The following is a 26,008-nucleotide window of genomic DNA, read 5'->3' as shown; positions in this document are numbered from 1 at the left end:
GATTATACTGTTGCATCACAGAGCCCATTGAAACCAGTATTGAAAAGACTATGTGTGGTCTTAAAAAAAAAATGAACACAATGACTATTAATTGCAAACAAGATTACCAGTGTTGTCTGGAGTTTTTGACAATGAGTGACACCAGGTCATATATGCTATGCAACAATAACAAGAGTAACTATTGTAGGTGTCAGGATTATAATTTATTATGTAGTTGTCTTTGTTTGTGGTTTTCGTGTTTGCTTAGCCTAGTTTTCATTTCTTCCAAGCTTTGTTGATTAGTCATAGTCTTATATTGTGAGCCAAAATTTCTTCCAATGAGCTGATGAAGTAGCGGAGTGTTTGAAGTGCATTCCAACTGCGTTCAGGGTCTTTTTTGGTGTTTTTGTCCAACTCTCATCTCGGAGGTAAAAACAACAAATTATCACTAAATATGGAATTTGAGGAAGATAACACCTTTTTCACAATTCAATCCCTCTCCATGGAGGCCATCTTCCAAATGCTAAAAGCTGCTTTTATGGGTGCAAATTTAAACAACTGAAACTCTTGTAAGCAATTTTTAGCTGCAAAGATCAAAATAGTGATTTCACTGAGTAAAAACAGAGTTTCTGTTAGAGGGTACTTAAAATTTCAACAACCTACAAACTGGGTAGTTTGAGATGCATTACTGAATATGCCTTTCACTCTATTGCCAATCATGTTGCAGACCACTCAGGACACATGAGCCCTAATCAAAGGGGTGCAAAAATGTCATGATTCTGAGCTGTCAGTGGAGGGATCAAATGCATTTCTTTTTGTCCACTTTTCACCTTCATTGCAACAATGATGGACAGGAGCATGAAACTGAATCTTTAGTTTTGTATTCAGGCTCAAAGTTTGTCACTGAAAGGGAAAGTAATTGGAAACTGTTAAATTTAAAATGAGTTGAGATGGTGCTAAGAAGTGTAACAAACTTTACTTGCTACCAGTAACAAACTCTAATCACATGTTACAGCCACTCACATTTTAGAAAATTAGCAAACAGTTTCAAGAACAAGACTCGAAACATTTCACACACAAATCATTTGTAACTTCAGAGACTTCCAGTCAAAATTACAGTATTACAAGCACTTATTTCACCTAGACAATGGGTATTATGGGTATTTCCAAAGTAAGTTAATTTAGAATTATCAGTCTAGATTCAGAAAATTGCTTACTTAGTAATTGTTGCTTATAAACAATGTAGTTCAATACTTGCCAACATGTTTTGGTCACAGGTTAGATATTTGACAGCTAGTACCAGCAGGTTCATACAGAATGAGGTCATATCCAGAGTCATCCAAAAATATGTGAATTTTTTTGCGAAAGTTTCCATGTGCTGCCTGTTTTAGGACTGAGTCCTGAAGAGTTTTCTATAATAGCTGACTTTTTTTGTTTTTTTTCCTAATCATACGGGAATCGGTAGGTAGGGGAGAGTTAAATTGATCTAAATGCACAAGAATTGGTAGGTGTATTTCTACCAATTGGACTGTAGAATCCCCTTTAACATTTTAATAAAGGGTTTCCTTAAATGTTCCACATCCACCCTTGTTCCTTCCAGTGCATCATCTAGATCTTGCATTAGATCTTCATCCATTGGATGGAATTCCAGTCCACCATAAAATACTCTCTCATGCTGTTCTGAGTCGTAGTTCTTTTCAAGCAAGTTAAGGTCTGGCAAAAAGAAAGATGGCAGATTTCCTTGCTTGAGACAATTGTGAAGGAAGTCATAAATGTACTTTGCCCAGGTGATCACCTGGTCCTCTGATTTGTTCTGTACATCAAAGTCAATTTCTTTCCAGAAAGATTTATTTACTAAAAGAAAAAGGGCATTTTTCAAGAAGTAACTAGAGATAACTTTATCTGCTGAGATGCTGTTATCTTCTGGCAGATTTACCAGTACCTCAGTTTCTTCGTGAGGTGATTGGTCAGTATCCTCTTTGCTGTCTCTTTTTTCATCAGAACTGCTTGGTAGCCCTTGCATTGTTTGAATTCCTGGTGCAATTTGTGAACACACATAGGTACTTCTCACAGCCTTTGCAAGAATGTAACCGGAATGAACATGCTCTGGAAGAGCCTGGAAAATTGCAGTTTCAGCTAGAGAAAAAGAAAGACGAAAGTGTTTTTCTCCACTTTTGAAAAAACTTCCACTGTGGAGGGCCATGACAACATGAACACCTTTTTCTTTGATTTTGGGATGCAGCAAAGGGGTTTCACAGACATTTGGAGGCCAAAACTTGGGGAAGTGTAATGCAGGGACGAGATCAACACTGATTAGCAGATCTCTGTAAACTTGACCAGACCACTTCAGTGCAATCTTTGTTGCATTGGCACCCATTAAACAGACACTAACTGGTGCTAAAGAAGGGATATCATTCCAAATTTCCACCTCAAAAAAGGCTTGGTTCAGCTCATTAGTGAAATCATTGATCAATTTTGCACTCCTTAAACTGTTATCTTGGTCTATGTATTCCATTAACACCTGAGAAGATGTCAAGCACAAATCAGGTTTCAGCTGCAGTTGACAAAACATTGGGGGGCTGGATTCCACATTTGGCTCTTGGAAAAACTCCCCGAGTTTGACCATTGTACACAGGAAGTCAAATTCATCAGGAAATCCACACTTGGTTTTTTCACTGACACTACCAGAGATTTCAGGCACAAAACTGAACAGAGGATAGGCTTTTGAAACAATTGTTGCTACCCGTTCAATAACTTTGTTCACTGCAGATTTAACTTCCTGGTTCTCTGGAATTTCTTGTAGTTTGCCAATGACTGGTGAAGTTAACAGTTTTTTCAGAGTTCTGATTGGCTGCTCATTGAGAGAGAAGTCCTTTGATTGCATCTTTTCAACATCCTCTTGCTTCTTGATGTCAACAAATTCAGCTTTGAGTGGAAACAAATTGGGCAGTTCTCCTCGTTGAAAACCATTGTCCAAACACAAAAAATAATCTTCCAAAATATTGATTAGTTGTACATATCCAAAGTACCTTGCCCACTGGATTGGGGTTTTCCCAGAACTATCTGGCTTTGAAACCAAACAAGGTTCACATTGAGTCAATAAATATTTCAATGCTGTGGCATTGTTGTAGAAAACTGCATAGTGAAGAACTGTTGCTCCATTTTTGTCTTCAATATTAACCCCACAGTTATATTTAATTAGCTCCCTTAAATTTGCTGTATTGTTCCAAGAGCAGGCCAAGTGTAAGGGGGTAACACCATTTCTTTCTTTAATGTTTACGTCTGCTCCATGCCCGACAAGAAACTGCAAGAGAGAACTCTGTCGCATTTCAGAAGTTACATAATGTACGAGCGCTCGACCAAAGATGTCTTGACTGTTGATTTTATAGCCCTCCATCACAAAGAGTTTTACTAATTTTGAATGTCGCGATTTCTCTTCGTCATATCTATCTATCGGGTTGCTGCAGTCTAGATACCTCAACGTATGCAAAGGTGTCATCAGTAAGGACTTAGTGCTATTTACCGATATTCCTGTTAAGATCAGAAACTGTACAGTCTCCAAAGAAGCCCCTGACTCCACCGCCTTATGCAAAAGGGTTTCACCTGCTGGGGATAGGGTAGCAGATAAATCTACTCCAAGATCTACAAGGACTTGAAGAACCTCAACAGCATCTGATCGAAACAGCTCCAAATTATGAAGCAGTTCGTAAGTTCCATTTCGCGTACGATCGAGCTTTTGCAAGGAAAATCCTCTGTCTACGAAAGTTTGACATGCTTCTTTATTAGCATGCTCTAAGGCATGTTGGAATGGTAGTCTTCCAAGACCGTCTCTACTGAACATATCTGCGCCATAGTTTAGGAGAAGCTGTACCATTTTGTAGGCCTCGTCGTCGTAAAAATTAATACAATGCAGAGGTGCACTCCCATAGTCATCCCTCTTATTAGGATCTTCTCCCGCTTTTAAATAGTTTTCCACAGCTTCAAGACCATTGTTAAGTATAACTTCACTGTGTAACAGGAATTCCATTACTGCGTTCAATCTTGAGCGTCTTCTCGAATTTTACGTTTCCTAGTTCCCAGGTTCTTCGGATTTCTCGCTAAGGTACAAAACCAAGGGGAACATTGGGAGGAGGTGGTGGGAATTGGAAGATTAAAAAAATATTCCTCTTTTGCTTGATATATTTTTGTGCCTACTGCCTCATAGAGGAGAAGAAGATTTCTGATTTTAGACACAAATAGACGTTATTAGTTTCTTTTGGATTTAGGCCACTAGTGGCTGATCTTTGGAGTCAGACATGTGACAAAATTCATCGAACAAAATGTGTCAAATCTGTTGCTCAAACTTGGTATTCCAAATGTGGAAGTAATCAAATCGATAGACATCTCCGTCAAACAAACTGTCAAATCCGTTAATCGAAGTTCCAAAGTAATCAAATGCAAACTCAATGTCATCAAACGTATGCGGACTCATCGGAAGCAGGAACCCATCGTACGAAAACCCATTGAACGAAAACCCATCGTACGAAAACCCATCGTACGAAAACCCATCGTACGAAAACCCATTGAACGAAAACCCATCGTACGAAAACCCATTGAACGAAAACCCATCGTACGAAAACCCATTGAACGAAAACCCATTGAACTAAAACCCATCGTACGAAAACCCATTGAACAAAAACCCATCGTACGAAAACCCATTAAACGAAAACCCATCGTACGGAAACCCATTGAACGAAAACCCATCGTACGAAAACCCATTGAACTAAAACCCATCGTACGAAAACCCATTGAACGAAAACCCATAGTACGTAAACCCATTTAACGAAAACCCATCGTACGAAAACCCATCGTACAAAATCCCATCGTACGAAAACCCATTGAACCAAAACCTATTGAAGACAAATACATTACATAATACGAAATTTGAGCTAGCAGGTTTGGGCTGGGTGTTACGAAAACGAAGACCTAAGACCTAAGACCCGGTCTTCGTTTTCGTACTACGAAAACGAAAACGAAAACGAAGACCCTGTAAACAGAAAACCGTAGAAAGTACAAGTTAAACGTTACCGTGGATAATTTGCGATTTTGACCACTAGGGGACTATTTGCGATTTTGGCTACCAGTGGAGAATTTGCTATTTTGGCCACTACTGGACGATTTGCGATTTCGGCCACTAGCGGACAATTTGCGATTTTGGCCACAAGTGGACAATTTGTGATTTTAACTACTAGTGGACGATTTGCGGTTTTGGCCACTTGTGGACGATTTGCACTTTTGGCCACTAGTGGACGATTTGCGAATTTGGCCACTAGTGGACGATTTGCGAATTTGGCCACTAGTGGACGATTTGCCATCTTTGCCCCTAGTGGAAAATTTCCTATTTTGGCCACTAGTGGACAATTTGCGATTTTCGCCACTAATGGACGATTTGTAATTTTGGCCACTTGTGGACGATTTGCGATTTTTTCCACTAGTGGACGATTTGTAATCAGTTTTGCCACTAGTGGACGATTTGCGATTTCGCCCACTAGTGAACGATTTGCAATTTTGGCCACTTGTGGCCTATTTGCGATTTTTTCCACTAGTCGACGATTTGTGATTTTTTCCGCTAGTGGATGATTTGGAATTTTGCCCACTAGTGGCCGATTTTGAATGTTGGGCACTAGTGGAGGATTTGCGATTTGGGCCACTAGTGGACGATTTGCAATTTTTTCCAGTAGTGGACGATTTGCAATTTGGGCCACAAGTGGACGATTTGCGATTTTTTCCAGTTGTGGACGATTTGGAATCGTTTTCGCTGGTGGCCGATTTGCAATTTTTGCCACTAGTGGAAGATTAATTTTTTCTACTAGTGGACAATTTGCGATTTTTTCCACCAGTGGCCGATGTGCGTTTTTTCCTTTAGTGGCCGATTTGCGATTTTGGCTACTCGTGACCGATTTGTGATTCAGGCCATTAGTGGCCGATTTGTAATTTTGGCCATTAGTGGCGAAATTTATAGAGTTGCACGATTTTTAAAGTTTTTCTTCTTTTGCTTAAAGGGATGAATTGGCCCCATTAAGTTTGATTGACCTTTGGCACTCCTGCTGTTCAAAATTAGTTTTTGAACATCTTTACGGCTCAGCTCCAGTCAACGAGGTTAATTACTAATACATGTAACAACACACTGATTTTATTTTTGCAAAACTGAACAAAGAATTTATTAATGCAAAATATTATTTACAAAGTGTTTGTCACGAACAACTAGTGGTGTACATGCATACGACGTGTCTTAAGTTTGATCAACATCGAGAGTGAGGTCCACAATATTCATTGTTGTTTTGGTCGAGTTGCAGCCTCGCAAGCCAGCTACGAACGTGGACGGTTTCGGAACATTTGTTGATGATTCTCGCTTGGTTTGTGTCTCTACATTCCTGTAAATAACAATGAAGGCAATCTCAGTACCTCTGAGAAGCGACGAGAAATAAGGACAGAATTATGCGCGCTTCGGGTAAGTTTCAAAGACAAGCCATCCACGTGTCCTATTCATACGCAATAAGCTTGTATCAGAACGAGCGTGAGCGCCTCGGGTAGGTTGTAAAGGCAAGCTATGCGAGAAACTCCCTTTTCTTTAATTAATCTAACAATTCAATTCTCACGCGAATGTTCAACTGCTCTTTATATCAATTTGCTATTTTCCGCGCGTAGAAATCTCTGACGTCAGCAAATGTGACTGTGACGTCAGTGATTGCCGTGATTAACGCAAAAGATTCAATGTCTCAAGCTGTGACCCAGCAAACATTTTTGGTGTCTTCTTTTTCTTCGTTTTCTCTGACAAATCTGAGAACGGTTCTTGATTACTAAATCACCGTTTACTTATCTCCTTCATAAAGAAAGGCTTTCTTTAATTTCCCAGGTAAGTGAATAAGTAGCAAAAAACATTTAAAGTATCGTCAAAACTTCAACTAATAACGATTACAATTAAAAAAAAAACAGACTCGTGAAGGGTTGTTTAAAAGATATAAGTACTCACTTTGGGAGGTAAACCTGGGAGTCATTGTCTCTCCTAAAGTTACTCAAATTCGTCTGCACTGAATGAGTGATCTTGGTGCGGAGATTTGCCTGAAATAAAGAAATAATTCTCTTACTGCAACGGTAGAAACAAGCTAGAAAAAAAGATAAGTTTGAAGCACATGTAGAAATCCCTCACCAAAGCCGTAATCACACCAATTTTCCTCCGCAAGTTGTCTTGACAAGTTTCCTTGCCTTGCTTTGTTAAGAAATTTAACAATAATTTAGATAACTTGATAATGAGGGTTTCCAATTCTGCACCAGTGAGACAAGCTTTCTTTTCGGCGAAGCCCGGTCGCGCGAGTTCAAGGGAAAAAAATTGACGTCGACGCGCCACGGGAGTTCTGTGAGTGAGGCTATATTTTGGAGCGCCTCACTCTCGTAGTCTAGTGCATATATCGAGCTACTCTTTCCCATGAAGTGACAAGATCTAAGCTTGCAGTACAGACGTACTGCTGGAGACTAAACGAAAAGAGGGAGGGAAGATATAAGACGAGACGCTTTTTCTGTCCCATCAGCCCCCGTTCCTTTGACTGTCGTTCACTCAGGCCCTGGCTAGAAACGTTCTTTTTCTCTCCAATCTGTTTCTGTTTCAGAAATCCAAGATGGTGATAACACATTTAGCAATATTGAGTGCTTGCTCGCTAAAAACTCGCCTGCACTTCAGATTAAGAGATCTTGCACAGGAAAACTTGATGATAAAATGCGTCCTAATTCCAACCCACCAGTTTAAGAGCTTTCCTCCTCAGCTCCCATTCATTCCACTCGTAAGACTTGACAATATTTGTCTCCATGAAGTGAGTGTCTGTTTGTGTTCCACTGTCACACTTTGTAACGGGCGCCTCAATCATACGCCCAGGTTCTTTACCCTGATGCACAAGATCAATATAAAAATTCTTATTGACTGTCACATTCGTAAGTACCTTCTACAGACATTCTGTAGACCTTGTTAACAAGACTGAATTATAAACTATTTATAATTTCTTGTAAATAAGTTATAGTGTGATCAGACAGGCCGGGGAGGGAGGTCTTAACTCTGATTCCCAAATTTTTTTCTTTTTTATCATAGCCTGAACAAACTGAAAAACATGAAGGAAAAGTGACGTGTGATACTTCATATTGTGTAGTTGCATACGACAAGTGGCATAAAACCCTAAAAGTCTGATAGAGTGGAGGTATCCCAACTTCCCCGACCCCTACCTTAGCTACGCTACTGTTACTTGTATAAACGTCTTGCGAACGCCGCTCAAATGAGTACACACTTTTCTTCTCGTTTTACTTGAAACTGCATCTCTTAAACGTACTTCACACGTGAGATGCTAAGGCAAGCGTAAACTGAAGGGAAATTTCATGTGAGCTGTCGTAGAGAAAATTCAAACGCAAGAGTAACCGCTGTATTTAAACTGTTCCTGTTTAACGTGTCAATCCAATTGGAGAGGTCAACACTGTTAGATTTTCTTAAAAAATCTGTAAGTAGACCCAAAGTAGTCATTAGATTACCTGAGCGTACGGTGTGATGGAAGCAAACTGTGTGTGCAGCTCCAGAAGCTGAATAAGTTCGGGAGACTTCTTAGCCGCTTCTGCGACTCCATTGATGTAACTTCAAAGAAAAACACAGAGAGGATGTTTTTTAGACAAGTTGCATTCACTCAACAATGTTTTTTCGTTGAATGCATTCTTCAGTACAAAAACCTTTTGCAACACTTAGAAAACATACTAATGACGAACAGTTATTTCGGAAAAACTAGCTGGAGTAGAATTTTGTCTGAAGCCCTTCCCATTTTCTTTAGCCGAGAGTATTGTTTCTAGTCAACAACAAGATAACAATCCTTCCCAGAACCATTTTTTCATTAACAAGTCTATTTCTTCGGTAACTTGAACATTTTCCTGCCTAGACTGCCACTAACATCTTTTAAGGGGAATATTGCCAAGGGATTGGAAACAATATCGTGGCAAACGATTACACGGCTAACAGTAACGACTAGGCTAGTCCACTACGTTCGTAATCGTATGAGTTTTATCGTAGACAACGAGCCTGTAGCGGTCTAGGTTTTGCAAGTAATCTCGGCAAATTACATCAAATTCTCATGATCAGCTTTTCTTCTGATGGGTTGAAAGGGAGGTACGAGTTTACCACACGAATCACGTGCGAGGTGAAGCAGAATCAAGGCGATAGCTGATAGTTTAAAATTGCTCTCAAGTACAAACAAAATTGCGAACAAAGAAGCCTCAAGAAGTAGCCTTTATACCTTTCGGGAGCATTGGAAAACTCGTAAGCAGCTTGTTTATCACAGAAGGCGTAGTAACTGTCTTTATAACGTAGAACACCATTCCCTGGGTTGGATGGGATCAATAAACGATCGTACACAACAAGCGACCATCCACAAAAACCCTGAATATGGAAATAACAAAATGCTCATCAAACTGCGTCAAACCAGAATGAGAGTAAAAACTTTAAAATGATCATTTGTTAGGTTAGACAAGCAACAAAGACGATAAAATAGACCAGAGATAAATAAGAATGATTTGAGATTCACAGGGATTGTAAATGACAAACTACAAAAATTTTAGCTTAATTTTTTAAGATGAATAAAAAATTTAGCACGGCTCAGTAACATATCGCCAGCCGGGACCATATATCAGTACTTATTGCCTTTGATATGACGAAAGTTTCTGCTTTATTGAGCTTGCCGACAACATTTATATTTTCATAGACCACGTGCATACTCTGTCGTGCGAGTTAATAGAAATCGGCCAAAACAAAAACAAAAACAAACAAAAAAACAAAAAAACCAGCGCTACGCGACTGTTAGAGCGATCCACGCACGCGTAGTGCTTCTTAAGGTCACGCAGCTCGGACTTGGCTTTTGTTCTTCGCTGATTCCCACTGACTAATGCAGTGGACTACACTGGCCAGGGAGAAAGGGCGTATAATATTGTTACATACTGACCCGGTACTGTATCGGTAGCTTGTCGAAGTTCTTTGTAGTCTCATGAAACAATAGTTCAATCTTGGGATTCTCGATTTCTTTGCGATCAATTCTATAATCGTCTGAAGAACTCTGATAGAAATAAAATAGAATAATTAACCTGAGAAAAATAAATTATTCTCGACAAGTCATAGGACGTAGCTTAGCGTGAAAGCCAACGGAACTCAGATTACTACTGATCAAGGGAGAGCGGGCACGGCGCGGTCAACTCCCACCGCTTTGGCCTTGGTTCGATTCCCGAACCTGGTGCCACATGTGGGTTGAATTTGTTGTTGGTTCTCGTCCTTGCTCCGAGGGTTTTCCTCCGGGTCTTTCGGTTTCCTTCCCTCTGTAAAAACCAACATTCCAAATTCCAATTCGACCTGGAAACAGTGGACAAGAAGAGCCACCCAGTGGAACTTCCACCGGTAAATTTCTATTTCTATGTCATTATTCTCAAGTAAGAAAACCACTCACATCTGCTAGTCTCTGATCATCAGTTCTGATTTCCAATCCATCAGTGAATGGCTGTAAGACTTCTTCTGTTAACACTTCCTTGTGTATCTTTGAAAGGAAAGAAATTTCCTCGGAAATTAACTTCACAGTATTTAACAAAATACTTCCACTCTTGCATCGTGTCTAGATACTTCGAAACAAATTGAAAATACTCCCCTTACCTTAGTGAAGGGTTCCAAACTCGCTAAGATGTTACTAAGAACACTTAAAAGGACCATTTCATCTTGAAAGCCAGTCCACAAATGAGCCAGTGTGATAAACTGGGGCTAACAGTGATAAATAATAAAAAGGAAAACGATCAAACACTGCACAGACTCTACAGCGAGCGTGCTAAATGCAAATGTAGTCCTTTTTTCGTAGCTTTACCTGCAAATTATTGTAGTTAAAATTGACAATATTACAGAAACATTGAAAATAAAGGTCGCTTTACTATCTCTTGTAGAGGGTACTTACATAAACTTGAGCCGTAGGCACAGCAGTTTTGGACTGTACTGTGTTTTTCAAAGCTTCCATTCCGGCTGAAAACTGAGATTCAAGGGCCTCTACTTGTTGTGCACAGCCAACGACATCATTCTGTTGATAGAGATGTGAATGGATTATAAAGGTATTACACACTTGAAGACGAGGACAAACTCCAAAGAACAGGTTTAGTCGGAAACCCAAATGAATTTTTGGTTTAGCGTACAAGTATACTGGGCAGGGTACTCTTCAAATGGGTGTCAGAGACCAAAAGAGGAAACAACAGCCAATCAGAAGAGTGCTTAGTATCACAAGAACCCAATCGAAAATCAGAGTAAAGACAAGCGCGGGAAAACGCGGAAACCAAGGCGCGATTGAAAATTGCTCTAACTACTAACTTTTTGACATTTTCTGTGGCGCTTCATACCAACACCTTCGCCAAAGCAACATGTTATTTAAGCGAGGTAAATCTTGAGCAGGTGAATCTCTTCAAAAAGAAAGAATTCAGTAATAGCTAACATGAAAACACGATAAACAGATAGACCTTTCAAGAAAAGAGTAAGCCATAAAATTTTCCATATAGAGCGCTAGGAACTCACCAATAAGATGGAAAGAAATGCTTCATGTTGCCGTGTGTTAATCAAAGCTTCTTTAATAAAGTTTAAATTCAATCCTTCCGGTGATTTCTTGTTAGCGACAACGTCTTCAACTAGCGCTGCAGAAAAAAAATCAGAACTTTCAGTTGAGTAACAGCTAAAGAAAAAAAAAAACCGACAAAATTAAAGCAATTTACAATTGAGTGTTAAAGCTATCCGAGAATGCTTTGGTTTTACTTTCCTTTGTTATGTGATTGCCAGAGAAAGCTGACACGCCATCATCTCCACCAATCAGAATCAAAGAAATTCAGAACTGCATCGTTCTGCCCTACTATCTATGATTGGTCTAAAAAAACTCACGCTACCGCCTCAACCAATCAGAATCAAACAATACCACCTGGTCGCTTGCGTTTTCCCGCGCTTTGGGCAGCAGTCTTATTTCTTATCGAGTTCTCATTGGCTCTCTGTGATGTTTCTCTTTGTTTTGAAAGTTTATGATTTTTCAAACCATTTACAACGCGCCATCTAAATAACCGAAAGCACACAAAACTTTAAAATTGCAGGTTAAAATTAGCCTTGGTTTGAACACTTACCAGTATATTTAAACGCCAGCTTGGTTGTATTTTGAATTTCTGTTTGAACATTCTGTGTCGTGGCTGGAACAGCTTCACTTAATATGGCAGGTACTAAAGAAAAGAAACAGATGTTTATTACAAAGAAGTGTTTGAAATCTAGGAATATGGGATTTAATATCAGGGAATGTTTGCATTTCAACGAGTCTTCATAAGGTGATTCCTCAGTATTGCAATATGCATCCTGCACTGCGCATAAAAATCACGTAATCAGGCGTATACGCGCACGCGCACTCCGAGAACACGGTATTGCTTTTCTATCAATGAGTAAAAGGGTACGATGGTCTTTAACTCGAGAACGAGCGTGGTAACCCATATTTTTCATTGCATAATTTTGGTGTACATTAATTTAAATCTATAAAATCATGAAAATTGAAAAAGACTCACCAAAATGAAAAAAAAGATAAAACTAAAAGTGTGCACGAAGCCCGTTACTTGATGATACAAATTGTGACCTTAAAAGCAACGAATTGAGAAAAGTTTTGAGTCGATTATAATTGCGTCATTTTTTCACAAATTACATATCAAATTGTTCCATACGCTCGAGACTTTTGACCTATCAAGTTTTTTTCAAGTGTTACTTCCAGCTACCGCAAAATGTACGGTGAACCGATGTATTTTTTTCGCAACAGACATTGGCAGAGAACATTTATGGAAAAATTCTTTGATAACTTTTTTTTCTGAGGAACCACCCTGACGAAGAAAAATACAAAACATTACAATGGTTTGCCTTTTGAAGATTGTTCATCGTCAAGAGTTTCAGGGTCTCATATGAGCTAAAGACTTCCAGCTTTCAAATTTTAAGAGTGATTATCAAAGTTTCGTTCCACCAGCCCTTTCACAATTAACAAATGGTAAACACCACAGCGTACACTATTGAGTTATGGATGCACGCGGGAGGTTGCTAAGCACGAAAGAAGCGTAAGAGTCGCTCGAGGCGATAGCCGAGAGGGACTCTAGCTTCTTGAGTGCTTAGCAAACCTCCCAAGTGTATCCATAACTCAGTAGTGTACGCTGTGGTGTTTACCATTTGTTTTATAACATAACATTGATACATTGTAGCTAAAGAATTCCCTTTTATTTAACAAATCTTAAGCGGCCACAAAAAACAAGCGCGCGCGGAAAAATAGTCTTTGCATTTGCTCACGTCAACAGCGTACACCCATGGGCAAATGGGGGACGCTAAATTGACCAATCAGAGCGCGCGCTTTGCTTTGGTTATGTTATAAAACCCTGTAGAAGCAAACTGTTTGTGATGTGAAAATGAGTCCAAAACTCACAGTCATCGATCCCCTCTCCTCCTTTGCCACATTCACGATTAAAAAGTCTGATCCCTGTCACAATTAGTACAAGCTCATTCAGCTGTCGTTCCTTGTCACGCTTTGTAAGAGACATAAAAGTTCCCAGTTCTGTTTGTGGGAATACACTTTGCAAAGCAGCTGCAACAACAAGAATGTACCAGCTTAATAAAGTCTTAGAGCACACCGCGTAATGAAGGAAAAGTCAGATACATCCTTTCCATAATTAACTGGTATTAACAGATGTTCAGATGGCATAGTGAAGAAATCCTGCGGCACACTCAATAACCAATTTATGAGTTCGTTATTGAACCATAAAAAAAGGGATATTTTGAGCCCTTTGACCTTTAAGTGTGACTTACATCTCATTTCTCATTACAACATGACCCCTAAATCATGCATTTAGCCTGCAGTGCAGGCAGTTTTGGTGGTTTTCATCTTTCGAGTGTTTAGCCGCCATGTTGGATTCGCTGCTGACTGGGAGAATTGGGGCGAGAATACGAGAATGTCGGTGTGGGTGGGGGGATGGGGAGGGAAAACAGGATTTTTCTTTCCCCTCCCCCTTCCCCAATTTTTCTCTCTCCCTCCAACTTGCCTGGTAAAATTTTTACCTCGCCCCAACTCTCCACTGTTTTTCTAATTCTAGATGGCGGCCTGAACAACCGACAGGAATATCCACTCGCCCCGCCAAAATCCACCTGCTATCATGCCTCAAGGTCACAAGAATAATGGAAATCATCACTAACTAAAGAAGTTTTTGATTGTTATACAAATTCTCCTTGTCAGCACCTTAGAAAATGTATAGAAAACAGTATGGAGAATATCTATACTGATATAAGGGTGTCCAGGATTAATAGAGTGGAAACCTTATCAGAAGCTTATTAAATACCTGTGGCTTCTCTCACAACAGCAATGTCAGTTGGAGAACCCAGACCAGACCGCAGCAAAACACATGAGACCACTCTCCTGTACAAACCTGGAGACAAAACAAAATTTGATAAATTAATTTAAAATTTACAGTGTTCTAGAAAACATAAGCGGAGGCATAGTGGCCTCATGGTTGGTGCGCTCAACTCTGGATTCAGTGGTCCAGGTTCAAACCCTGGCTGGGGATATTGCATGGTGTTCTTAGGCAAGACACTTGACTCTGACTCACAGTGCCTCTTCACCCAGGTGTTCATGATGGGTACAAGTGAATTTAATGCTGGAGGTAACCCTGAAATGGACTAGCATTCTATCCAGGGGAAGTAGAAATACTCCTAGTTGCTTCATGCTATGGAAACTGAAGTTAAACACCTGACTGATAAGTCACTCGGCTCATAAACAGACATTAAAGAGATGCCATAGCTTAATTGTTAGCACACTGCAGGACTTTGGGTTAAGAGGTCAGAGTTCAAGATCTAGCCACGACTTCATGTTGTGTTCTTGAGCAAAACACTCCACCCTAACAGTGCCTTTCTCCACTTAGGAGTGTAAGTGGGTTCTACAAAACTAACCTCTTATAGCAAGCCCGACAAAATGACGAGGGAGTCACCTGCAATTGAATGCCATAGTGCTCAAGGGGTGTAGAACTGGATAAACTCTGTCTGGATGTGCCACTTAGCTCGAATGTAAACACTACCTTTTAACCTTGCAAATCAACTATCCCCCAATGCGAGAGATCCAGAGAGCCCCATACTTGGAAATCCACGGGCTATATAAAATTATCTCAGTCTGTGAGTGACTAGCTAAGCCTGATACTCCAACCAAAAGAAACATGAATGGTAAGGAAATCCATGATCCATCACCATTGAAGAAAAATCTAAGTATTTCAAAACCCCTGTTTCAATTGGCCTGACTACCATGTAGATAAAAATTAAATTTATAGGCTCATTTTTGGTCATAAAATTGTTATCCCTAGGGGAACTTTTCCACAAAAATTTGAAGTTTTATTAATGATCAACTGTACAGACCCTCTAATTCATCTCTAGTCCTTGCACGGCTGTCAGTTATCTCCCTAATAACTGGTTGGAGTCGCTGATCAAGAACCCTCCTATGCTCTTCCAGGAAGTCAGCTGCAAGGTTAAAAGGAAGAGAGATACAGCAGTTTTATTAGAATGTTCATTCATTTGAATTCAATTCTAGGATCTTATTTGTGTTCACCTAAGAAATTAAATCAATCTGACTGCACATGAAAAAACTAAACTAAAAAATATGCATTGCTAATCGATAAGGAAAAGAAATGATAGATGAGAGAGAAGAATCATGTCTGGATGTCTGAGACAAAAATTTGACTGGTATTTTTAACCATATACTCCCAAGATCTGGGAGGGAGGGGGTGGGGGAAGGGAAGATCCTGTCCCTCTGAAGGATAGCAAAGAGTCAGTAGAGACAGTGAATTTGTCAGTGTATGCAATCTTAACTACAGATTCCCAAAAAACATTTGACAACATTTGTGCCTACCTCGACTGGTATAATTCATGTCAAAATAAACCTGCATCTTGACTGTATCCAAAGAAGGAGATTGTGAGTCCAACAGTCTATCCACACAAAGCTGTAAACAAATCAAATATGTTCCAATCTGTCAGTGAAGAGACAGCTGGACCAAGAGATAAACGCATTTCAAAAAAGCGCAGCTGAAAATTGAAACCACCCTTAAAAGTTATACAATTAAATTTTTATAAGTAGGAGGTAAATATTCTCCTTTAGTTAGGAAACCCTATTAATTTTCATCCGGTTGGGTGTTTTTAGAGTTTCGGCATATTTTTGTGAGAAATGAATAAATCGCTCCAGCAGAGTGAAAATTAATAGGGTTTCCACGAGACTGGAAAGAAGATAAACTAATTTTGCTAAAAATTGTACATTGAAATACGATATGATCTGATGACATTGTTTCTGACGAATTTTCCAATCCCAGGTTTATACACAGTTGCACCAAAACTATTACTGATAAGAAAAAAGCAAATCGGATCACTTTAACTACAAGCTGAACAATGAAATGCACACAATACATTGGCATATCTTGTCGCCATCTTGTACCTACCATAATGAGTTTTTGTACATCATCTTTGGTCAAAGTTCTGTCCACGTTAAATTCATTGTCAGGGTCCAAGACTACTGCTTTAACCTGAAATTAAATACAATACACAGGATTAACACTAGAAGGAAGCGTTTAACTCAACTGATTGGACAAAGCAAAGACAAAACAGGGCCGATATTTTGTCAACATCAAAGTATCTACCATAAATGCTACGAGAGTTTCCGAAACCGCCTGGCCTTTGTTGGCGCATTCTTGCGCGATTTCACGTATTATATTTTTTATGACACTCTCAGCTTGTGCTCTAGACATTTTCCTAAAAATTTTCCCCTCAAATGATATCACAACATCAGTACTGTTGCTGATGATTCTGAAAGCACTTTACAGATCGACGGGAAATGCCGCCATGAAAAAGTTTTCAGAGGTGTCATGGTAACAAATTCCGCGAGATACTGGAGACTTTTGTGACATTACCACGACACTACTGGCTAGCGGAACTATTTTGACGTACATGCGTACCATGATATTTACTTTCTTCAAACCAGTGGCTCTGGGAACGAGAATACGTAAACAACATGGCTGATCTTGCAAAAGAACAGGGAAATTTTCTTTCATCGGCTTCAACAGCGTCCACTAACGATTTGGACACCGAGGTCGTTATTCACACAGATGTTTTTGACCCATGCTCGAATCCCGTTGACGAAAACAGTACGGAATTGAAGGAGAAAACCGACCATGGCTTCGAAAGTTTGCCGAATACCTCCACTGCTGAAGGGCACGATCACGTAGAGTCTGTCGAATATGCTGTTGGTGTTGATGAGAAATACGAGAATCAGGAAAGCGTTGCTAAGAGAATGTCGTTGGATTTCGAGGAAGAAACTCAACGTGAAGATACGATAAAACCAGGAGGATTTTATATAGATGAGAAGACGCAAGAGATAGAGTTTAGACACAGATTTTTACAACAACAAGAACAGCTGTACCAAGCGCAACAAAAACAACTGCAACGACAGGAGAGGGTGGGCTGTCTGAATGAAGATGCTAGATTTCCAAAAAGTAACTTTCAATCCTTAAAAACAATGGAACCAGAAATGCAATCATACCAGAAAGACCCGCATAGAGATGTTCCTCAAATAACGAAGGCTTCCTCTGAGGAGAAACTCGGTGATGGTTTGAGAAGTAAGTCAACGGCGTAAAATTTCTGAAACTCGCACTTTCAGAATAAGAAAGAAAATTTTTTAAAAGATAATAATTCTGTTTCAGAGCTGTCATTTATGAAGTACTTCACAGCAGAAGTTTTCAGTGGAAAGCTCATGGAACTAGAAGAAGAAAAATACACAGAAAGACGCCAGAAAGTGTACACGTTCATGAAGATTCCAAGGGAATTTGAGAAGGTACACTGTAGATGCGAACAGTACATGATCATCGTGTTGTATCTCAACAACTTGATTTGACTATCAGTAAAATTTTAATTTTTTTTTTTGCAGTTGATGGTGTTTGGGTTCATGTTGTGTTTGGATTGTTTCCTGTTCATGTTTACATTCCTTCCAGTTCGTTTGGTTGTTGCTCTGTACAAGATCATTACAGGGCTGTTATTTTGTAGAACGTAAGTAAAGAGCCATGCGGCGTAATTTACTTTTCAAACTGGTGTCTGCCTGTGAACCCCTCACACCCTAACATCAGTATGCATATTCTCCATACAGTTCTTTAGACATTTCCTAAGGTACTGATGGGAGAATTTGTTCAACAATCAAGATACTTCATTACCAATGTATTTGTCACAGTCCATACACACAACCCTTTGACAATATCAAGGTCCTGTGAAGTATTTCAAAGTTGAAGCTTTCCATTGAATAAATCCAAGACTGTGCTCTTAAAAAAATAGAAGGGAGCCCAGTGCTTTGAAACTGTGAAATCTAGGGTGCCCAGCGTATGCTTTTTATGAAGAAAACTAAGATTCCTGAGTTGCCTAAGAGCAAAAGTAAGGCACCAGGGTGTTGCTAGACCACAGCCCTGAAATCAACATGGTGATTGATGGAACAAATCATTTTGCCAACACTATTTATGATAAGATCTAAAGAAAGCTTTCTGGTTGATACCCATCTCAAACCAGTTCTGTCTGTCTATTCGTCCCTCTGTTAGTCTGTGGTTACGTTGGTTTCAGAGGGTCAGTCAGTCAGTCTTTCAATTTGTCTCACTGACTGACTTGACTCTCACACTCCACTTGCCCTGTGGATTTGAAAATTTTGACTTAATTTTTTAACATGCACCAACCATAGCATAACTCCAAAATATTTCGGTGTTTATCTCGCAGGTTGTTACCCTTAATTTTTTTCATTCCACAGGTCACGGATGCTACAGCCTGTTCAGATGTGTGACTTGTTAAAAGGTAGGTCTATGTTTTATCAGAAGGTTTGATTTTGCTTTTAACTACTGTTTTTGTATTCTCATATATCTTCCAGTAACCTTTGTATTTATTTTTCTGAATCATTGACAGGGTCCATTCTTGTGACCTGTTGGTTGCTTCTAACCCATGTGGATTTCTCGGTGTTGTATCACACTGTTCGTGGACAATCAGTCATCAAACTTTATGTCATTTACAACATGTTAGAGGTACAGTTGATGAAACTTATTCACGTGATTTAGTAAATCTTCGTACTCAGGTAATCTGATAGGTGCTTCTTTAAAGTATGCATAGTTTCTCCTTTTTGGCAGTCCACTGCACAAGTCACAAAGAAAGTGGTAAAAAAAAAAATTGAAGTTAGAGAGCAGTGCAGAACTCCGGGAATGAAAGGCACAAAAAGTAGAGAGCTCCACTTGGTGCGCTGATATGAATTTTTTTCACCTATTTTTTGTGACTTGCGTTATGAAATTTGTGGAAAAGGAGGGGCTACTCATAGTCTAGTATTACTTCTTCAATTGGGGCTAGGTTGACTCATTCTTGACGTAAGATTTAATTTTGCAATGTGATACAAGAATAAAAGAAGAATTATGCAGTTTAGATAGATGAAACTTTTCAGCTTTTTAGTTCTTTTGTCATCAAAACAATTAAGAAGGTGCTGATGCAGGCATGCATTAGATTGCCAATTTTCCATTTGCAAAGTTCATACTTCAGGAATAGTAACATTCTTGTCATGTTTGTTTCTACAGATTGCAGACAGACTCTTTTCATCTGTGGGTCAAGACATTTTAGATGCTCTCTTCTGGACTGCAACAGAACCAAAAGATCGGAGAAGGGAACACATTGGGATCATTCCACATTTTGTAATGGCTGTAGTGTATGTGTGTATCCTTTACATGAATCACGCAAAGATGTTTTCTCAGTGGATTAGTTAAGGCTCATATACTTCATAATTATCCCCTGCCACACCCATCTCGCACAACACAGTGAGCAAACAAGACAATGAATTTGGTTTGGTATCTTTCATGAGAAAAAAAGGGGTTCAAACAAACAACTGAAACAAAGCCCCGGACCAAACAAAGTGGTCATGTCATATGGCAGCTAAATATCAGTCAGCAGCTAGCCAGGTGCAGCATGGAGGCCTGGGGCTGATTAGATGATCCCAAGGAGTATGACCCCGTATGTAGGTCAGGAAAGAACCACTCAACCCTATGTAGCCATTTGCCTTAACTTTTTTAGTTTTCCATGCGGTGTTGGTGCTGTTTCAGGCTATCTGTCTCAATGTTGCTGTGAACTCACACAACAAAGCCTTGTTAGTAATCATGGTGTCAAACCAGGTAAGAAAGTTACTGTTAAAGTTCTTAAGATTAGTTTTTGTGGAAAATGATGTGGCGCGCATTAGGATCCGAAATTGCGATCAGCTGGTCGCCAATACGACTGAAAATTGGCTGTTGACAATGATGTTAGTCGTAAACAGGTGCCTTACTGGAAGTCTTGTCAATATTCATCACGTGAAACAGCATTAAATAGATACATATAAACCGCCTCCCGGTTAGCTCAATTGGTTAAGCGCCGGACTGTTGTGCGGGAGGTCGAGGGTTCGAGCCCCGGCCGGACCAACACTCAGCGTCTTAAAATAATTGAGAAAAATATGCCACCTTTCTATAACATTGATCAAGAAATGGTTAGATATGCTAGTCTTCTCGGATAGGGACAAATAAATGGAGGTCCCGTCTCCTGCATCTATTTATTAGTTAGTTTGGTTAGGCAGGGGACGTTAAAGAACCCAATTCACGAGATTACTGTGATGTGGTCTGGCCTGGTTACTGGGAATTGGGGGGAGGGGGCATCTGTTATAATCGCCTTCATTTCATTGTAAACTGCTTAGCAGTCTGGTAAAGTCCCCCGCACACTGTTGTAAAGCGCTATGTGTTCAAGATATGAGCGCTGTATAAATACAAGTTATTATTTTTAATAGTATTATTATTATTATTATTATTATTATTATTATTATTATTATTACATATATTTTTCGCTTTAAAACTTAACTTAGCGGTTGTCTTTCAGGAGTAGTAATATGTCTCACTGAGACTAGGAAGTGCCCCGACAACTTTGCGTTTGGTGAAGGGAACGTTTTATGAATCGAACTTTTTGTCAATTCAAACAAGAATGAGTAATCGTCATTTGGCGCTTACGAAAACAAAAGTTACATGTACTGTAGTTTCGTAGCCTGCACTAGATGCTAGGGCACTGGTCGGTTGATTGATGATTAGAAACTAAGAGAAAATTGACTTGGTGGGTGCAGTTTATTTCTCATTCAAGCCTTTGGTGATATTTAGTATTCTTGATTTTACAGTTTGTGGAACTGAAAGGAAGTGTTTTCAAGAGATTTGAGAAAAACAACTTGTTTCAAATGGCGTGTAGCGGTAGGTTGTTTAAAGATTGGCATCCGCTCACCTGAAAAAAAAAAAAAAATATGAATAAATGAATCGCAACTGTTCTTCTGCTTTATTTGGCGGAAAAGTGCTTTTGATAAAGCTGGAAATTTCGCGTTATCCTGAATTCTCAACCAGTTAGGCACAAAACTAAAGCTTGAGGTTGCTTACATTTGTTTGATTTGAATCTTCATCTGTAAGCTTCTTGGTGTTTTTAGCCGATCTGATTACTTCGTTACTCATTTCGAAGCTGTCGAGTGAAAAGCGCGCTCCAAAATTCATGAACTGATTGCGATAACGTTTAACTGTTGTTTCCTGTTGACACTTAAGATCTAGGTCTCGTAGGGTTTTTTTTTTCATCCCGCATGGTTCTTCATCAGAGCCCAGTTGTTCGAAGGCCGATTAGCACTAACCCGGGGTTAAATCTTAATCCAGGTTTCTATATTTCTCTGATAAAAAGCCGTTTTGGGATAATTTTCCCAATTTATTTTAAGGCATTTAATCATCAAATTGTAGACAAATGGAATCAAGGTGAATTTTCTTTTAAAGCTTTCAGATCTGAAATCAAATTTCACACTAACCCTGGGTTACCTTAACCTACTTTTGAACAACCCAGCCCAGGACTATATTTTTTCATACACAGACATCAGAGAAAGATTTTACTACATAGTATTGGTGGTGATTGTCACGCTGAGGAATTTAACAGAATTTAACTGGAACGCTGGTGAGTGTTATGGAACCTCTTTTATAGGGACACGTTGGGGACTGGAACAAGTGTACCCTGAATAGAGGTGCCGCTTCAACCTTGGTAACTGATAGAAATGCCATGAGAACATTTCAGTCGGGACCTAACTTGGGGTCTCTTGAATGGAGGTGTCTAAATAGGAGGGCTCCAAATTCAAACTCAGGCTAATTAAAGCAAAAAGGGCGGATGCGATATTGTTGTTTTCGCCGCAACATTGGTCGCTTAAAATAAAGACCGAGGAATCCTTGCGTAAAAGACAGAAATCTCTGCCGATGTCTCTGCTTCTTTGAGCATTCATTTTATTTAATTAAAACTCAATTTTCACAGCCATAATAATCTGTAGCATTGCTCTTCAGCTTTCTTCGGCTACTCATTAAATTTTGTCATTTTCAGAACATTTATATGTTATCTGTCCATATCTGTTGGCTGTGTTGTCTTCGGAGTATTTTGTGGATTGGATCAAACACGCTTTTATCACAAAATTCAACAATATTCCTGTTGAGGTATGTCGTTTCAGTTAGCTTTCAAAAGTCCGGCATTTGAGTTGTTTTGATCTATTGCTTCCTTTGATTGGCTTAAAAAAAAAAAATCCGCACTCTGAGGTGCCCGACCAATCAAATGAAATGAAACAACAGTCGCTCTTTGAACCCTGGCATTTTCCCACGCTTTACAGGGCGCGCTTGACGAGTTTGTTTGCTATCAAAGCGTTTGGGATCCTACCAGGGTAAAGAGGGAGACCTACATTGGAATTTCATTCTATCCAGGGAGAGAAACAATTTTTTTTTGCAGTCGGTTCAAGCTAGCGGTAAGCGAGCAATTGTAGACGAGGACAGGACCTTAATTTATTCTTCTTTAGTCTTTTTATCATTTCTAACTTATTTTTAGGTTTACTGCGAATATAGAGCTCTCCTTGCTGAAGATGCGACCTCAAGTCGACAGAAGAACGTAAGATAACGGAGTACTATTTCCTTTTATTAAAAGTTTCATGAATAAAAGAGGGGGTCAGCTTGAAGAAATAAATTTGAAGACTACGGACCAATTTTTCAATTGAATGCCAAAAGTAAACTGTGATTGGTTTAATTTTACTTCACGTTGCTCTGTGATTGATCTAGAAAACACGCGCCACTTTCTCGACCAATCAGATTCAAATTAAAACTAATCGTTGACCTGCGTTTTCCCGCGCTTCAAGCACCTTGCTTGTTTTTACTTTGAGTTCTTATTGGCTCTTTGCTCTTTTTTTCGCTCTGTTCTGACTAGCTGTTGTGATTAATCTGGTTTGGTTTTTGTTTCGGTTACTTACTCAGGTTTGTAGGGACGGAGGTGTTTGTTTTGCATCGCGTGAAAACATCTCTTTTAATTCTTATTTATTATTTTATTTTACAGGCTCACAATGATCATTTCGATCTTGTTTCTCGTCGAATGGGTTTTATTCCTCTTCCTTTGGGATCCCTGGTGAGTAGCCTCAGAGAGATATAGAGGGAGGAGAGGGAAGGGAGATCGGAAATCCTGACGGCGAATTATTTAAGTTTCCGCAACACTTGTCACATACCTTATGCTTAAGTCGAGGTGTGGCGCCGTAAGAGTAAGAGTAAGAGCAATTTGCGAAATTCTTGCCGAAAAGATCAATATTTTTTTATGAACGTTTCCCTAGGGTTGCCTTCCTGACTGTGTAAGGTCCCTATGAAGGCTAGTTGGTATCTGACATTATGTTGTGGTCTTGTTTGCAGGTTATTAGGGAAGTGGCGCAGTCTGTGAAGATACACGGCCTGGGTGGAATGTTTCTCGTGTTGGCCACATTTTTCTTGTAAGTAACGTTTTACAATCGACAAAGCCTCTTACTATCTAACAAAATACTGTAGAAACGTACAAATCCCAAGTCAAGTGTTGCATTTCGTGACTGAAACCGGTGTCAAAAATTTTTGCACAATGATAGAGTTTGGTTTTTTTTTTATTTTTTTATTTTTTTTTATTAGAGGGACATGAAGACATACACCAGGTCATTTCCCTGAAACATGAAAAGCGCTGCTTTTTGCCCCAACCCTTCCCACTGTAATATCAGTTTGTATTTTGTTGACAGCCTAACGTCAGTAAAAGTTTTAAACAGCATCATATTTCTCGGCAAAGCGACTCAGTACGTGAAGCAGAAACAGGACGTAGAAACTGAGAACAAACAACACAGTAACCAAGCCTCCTCGCAGAACCTCAAAGCCCAAGTCTCTGTGACTTTGTTGGATTCTAGCCAGTCTTCGAGCACTTCGTTAGTTGGAGAGAAACAAGACCCAGGACCGCGGGGAGCTGGTGAACAGACGAAGCAACGCGCCAAAACACTAGCAGAAATTGATAGATACACACTTTGCAGTAAAGAGATTGTTGTTTTCTAAAAGTTTCATGACTCAAAATGAGTGATCCCACAGGAATGCGGAATGATTTTTCTATTTATTTATGGAATTCAAATCCAAACATATAATGCTTAATATATATTAGTAAAAAATTGTTATTACTGAACACCAGGCTCTTCCTGTCATGTATTACACTGATGACACACATAATTTCGATACTTGACTCTGATTGGTCGATCCATCAACTAGTCACTAACAACAAATAACTCTCTCTCGTCACAATTGCGTCATCAAATTAAATTCTACGGGTCAAATGTAACGCCCTCTTGCAGATGTAGTTAAGAGAATTGAGTGCACAAAGAAGGACATATTGCCAGATTAAGATTTCTCGCCATTTGCTTTCATTAAGTCCAATCTTCAGCTCATTCTGTTAGAAAACCCGAACCATACCAGTGTGATCCACCTCTACCCCCTGAGAGATCTTGGTCCCAGACTTAACTCTACGCTTGTGTCCATCACCTCCCATTTTGTACGGCGCGGTACTGGAGGGACGAATCACGTGACAGCGAACCTCCCTTCCCTTTGTAACATTTGGCTATGGTCACACCGTCCGGCTACTGCATTTCATTTGGGTTTTGCAGCTCCTTCACTTCTGGAACTTGCAGCGAGTATGTTCTTAATCCTTTGCTTTCGCTGATCGTGCGAATTGCTGTAAAACACCATTAAGGATGACAAGCAAATAATCTTATGCGGGTAGATGACAACAATGTGAAAAATGAGTTGTGGGCCACGTCCTAATTAATGAGAAAGGGTACTCGGTGTGGAATTCCCCGCCCTCAATACAATTTGTTTATAGGAGGGAGGAGGTAGTTTAGGCAGGTGAAGAGCATATAAAATATTAGACTCCCTTATAAAATCTGGGTCATAAATTACTTTAAATATACACCGCTAGCTTCTTGTGATTTGTTCACCAAACTTGGGTGACATGAGGAGAGGAGGCGTACTTTACAGTACCGAAAAAAAAAAAGAGAAAAATCCGAGCCCCAGATGGGACTTGAACCCACGACCTTCCGTGATCTAGTCGGATGCTCTAACCACTGAGCTACTGGAGACTCTATGGTGAGCAAGGGTCAATTTGTGGGCCTTGACTGGAATCGCATCGCGCGGCTACACAGCCAAGTATTGGTAAGCACCTGTGAAAACTCACTAACAGCATCACGCTTTTCTATTACACTAAAATTGTTTCATCGAAAAAAAAAAAAAGAGAAGGAAAATCAAGAAAAGTTTCTTTAAGTGCATAGCATTTTAGACCAAAGTTCAGACACTACCTACTCATCTTCATCTTTCTCTTACCCCTAACGGTAGTACTAAGGAGGATCTGCCACCCACAGATCCTGCCTTAACCTCAAACGCCTCTTTACGGAATAGAATTAAGCGCGCTATGAGTTCGTTACCAGTCTCTCGCGCTCTGCGTAAGTTGTCTCCACCCGCTCAACAGAGTGTTCCCAAACGCCAAAGTAGGAAGCCGCTACTTATTCTATGCAAACTTTTTGAACAAGGATACAACAACAAT

General features: G+C 39.6%; 4 protein-coding genes and 1 long non-coding RNA gene across 7 annotated transcripts in view; 2 read left to right on the top strand and 3 right to left on the bottom strand.

Moving 5' to 3' along the window:
* Positions 1-936: 936 nt before the first annotated feature.
* Positions 937-4,062, bottom strand: LOC111337126 (uncharacterized). Its single transcript, XM_022943360.2, has one exon. The coding sequence runs from the start codon at positions 4,004-4,006 to the stop codon at positions 1,496-1,498; it is 2,511 nt and encodes an 836-aa protein (XP_022799095.2). The 5' UTR covers positions 4,007-4,062; the 3' UTR covers positions 937-1,495.
* Positions 4,063-6,149: 2,087 nt separating this feature from the next.
* LOC111337148 (cilia- and flagella-associated protein 206) lies at positions 6,150-16,959 on the bottom strand. 2 transcript variants are annotated; one of them, XM_022943386.2, is made up of 17 exons: positions 16,720-16,959; positions 16,522-16,605; positions 15,942-16,032; positions 15,452-15,553; positions 14,389-14,475; positions 13,482-13,640; positions 12,163-12,255; positions 11,573-11,688; positions 10,968-11,087; positions 10,676-10,780; positions 10,476-10,562; positions 9,981-10,091; positions 9,279-9,421; positions 8,530-8,629; positions 7,755-7,898; positions 6,992-7,080; positions 6,150-6,392 (listed from the first exon to the last, which is right to left on the bottom strand). In XM_022943386.2, exons 1-17 carry the CDS (start codon positions 16,825-16,827, stop codon positions 6,251-6,253), a joined length of 1,881 nt encoding a protein of 626 aa, XP_022799121.1. In that variant the 5' UTR covers positions 16,828-16,959; the 3' UTR covers positions 6,150-6,250. The 2 variants fall into 2 exon arrangements, with proteins under 2 accessions (XP_022799121.1, XP_088581864.1); XM_088725738.1 differs by lacking the exon at positions 16,720-16,959 and having other exon boundaries at positions 15,942-16,077; positions 16,522-16,589.
* Positions 6,735-8,146, top strand: LOC148743297 (uncharacterized). The gene is made up of 2 exons (XR_015988937.1): positions 6,735-6,874; positions 8,099-8,146. It is a non-coding gene; the product is annotated as an uncharacterized LOC148743297 (long non-coding RNA).
* A 97-nt stretch (positions 16,960-17,056) lies between the features above and the next one.
* Positions 17,057-24,601, top strand: LOC111337122 (transmembrane anterior posterior transformation protein 1 homolog). The gene is made up of 14 exons (XM_022943355.2): positions 17,057-17,694; positions 17,779-17,909; positions 18,003-18,121; positions 18,861-18,904; positions 19,013-19,128; positions 19,666-19,801; positions 20,156-20,253; positions 21,273-21,342; positions 21,995-22,075; positions 22,490-22,599; positions 22,982-23,041; positions 23,480-23,548; positions 23,824-23,900; positions 24,174-24,601. Exons 1-14 carry the CDS (start codon positions 17,091-17,093, stop codon positions 24,475-24,477), a joined length of 2,019 nt encoding a protein of 672 aa, XP_022799090.2. The 5' UTR covers positions 17,057-17,090; the 3' UTR covers positions 24,478-24,601.
* LOC111337123 (RNA-binding region-containing protein 3) overlaps positions 24,174-26,008 on the bottom strand; it is a 14,581-nt gene continuing 12,746 nt past the window's right edge. For both annotated transcript variants that reach the window (XM_022943356.2, XM_022943357.2), the window contains exons 12-13: positions 26,000-26,008; positions 24,174-25,144 (exon numbers count right to left, since the gene is read on the bottom strand). The exon at positions 26,000-26,008 is cut by the window's right edge and continues 124 nt beyond it. In XM_022943356.2, coding sequence (XP_022799091.2) covers positions 25,112-25,144; positions 26,000-26,008 — 42 coding nt within the window. In that variant the 3' untranslated portion in view covers positions 24,174-25,111. The remainder of the gene's footprint in view (positions 25,145-25,999) is intronic.

Source organism: Stylophora pistillata, chromosome 1 (assembly GCF_964205215.1).
Source record: "Stylophora pistillata chromosome 1, jaStyPist1.2, whole genome shotgun sequence".
Classification (NCBI taxonomy): Eukaryota; Metazoa; Cnidaria; class Anthozoa; order Scleractinia; family Pocilloporidae; genus Stylophora; species Stylophora pistillata.
The sequence above is the reverse complement of the archived record's forward strand: the minus strand, read 5'-3'. Positions and strand labels throughout refer to the sequence as shown.

Excerpts from the sequence above, each read along its gene's own strand:
- LOC111337126 (XM_022943360.2), bottom strand. The coding sequence starts at position 4,006 with ATGGAATTCCTGTTACACAGTGAAGTTATACTTAACAATGGTCTTGAA.
- LOC111337148 (XM_022943386.2), bottom strand. The coding sequence starts at position 16,827 with ATGTCTAGAGCACAAGCTGAGAGTGTCATAAAAAATATAATACGTGAA. Across the intron at positions 16,606-16,719 it reads AAACTCTCGTAGCATTTATG|GTTAAAGCAGTAGTCTTGGA; the intron begins GTAGATACTTTG and ends ATTTAATTTCAG. Across the intron at positions 15,554-15,941 it reads CATGAATTATACCAGTCGAG|CTGACTTCCTGGAAGAGCAT; the intron begins GTAGGCACAAAT and ends TTAACCTTGCAG.
- LOC111337122 (XM_022943355.2), top strand. The coding sequence starts at position 17,091 with ATGGCTGATCTTGCAAAAGAACAGGGAAATTTTCTTTCATCGGCTTCA. Across the intron at positions 17,910-18,002 it reads TTCCAAGGGAATTTGAGAAG|TTGATGGTGTTTGGGTTCAT; the intron begins GTACACTGTAGA and ends TTTTTTTTGCAG. Across the intron at positions 23,901-24,173 it reads GTGTTGGCCACATTTTTCTT|CCTAACGTCAGTAAAAGTTT; the intron begins GTAAGTAACGTT and ends TTTTGTTGACAG.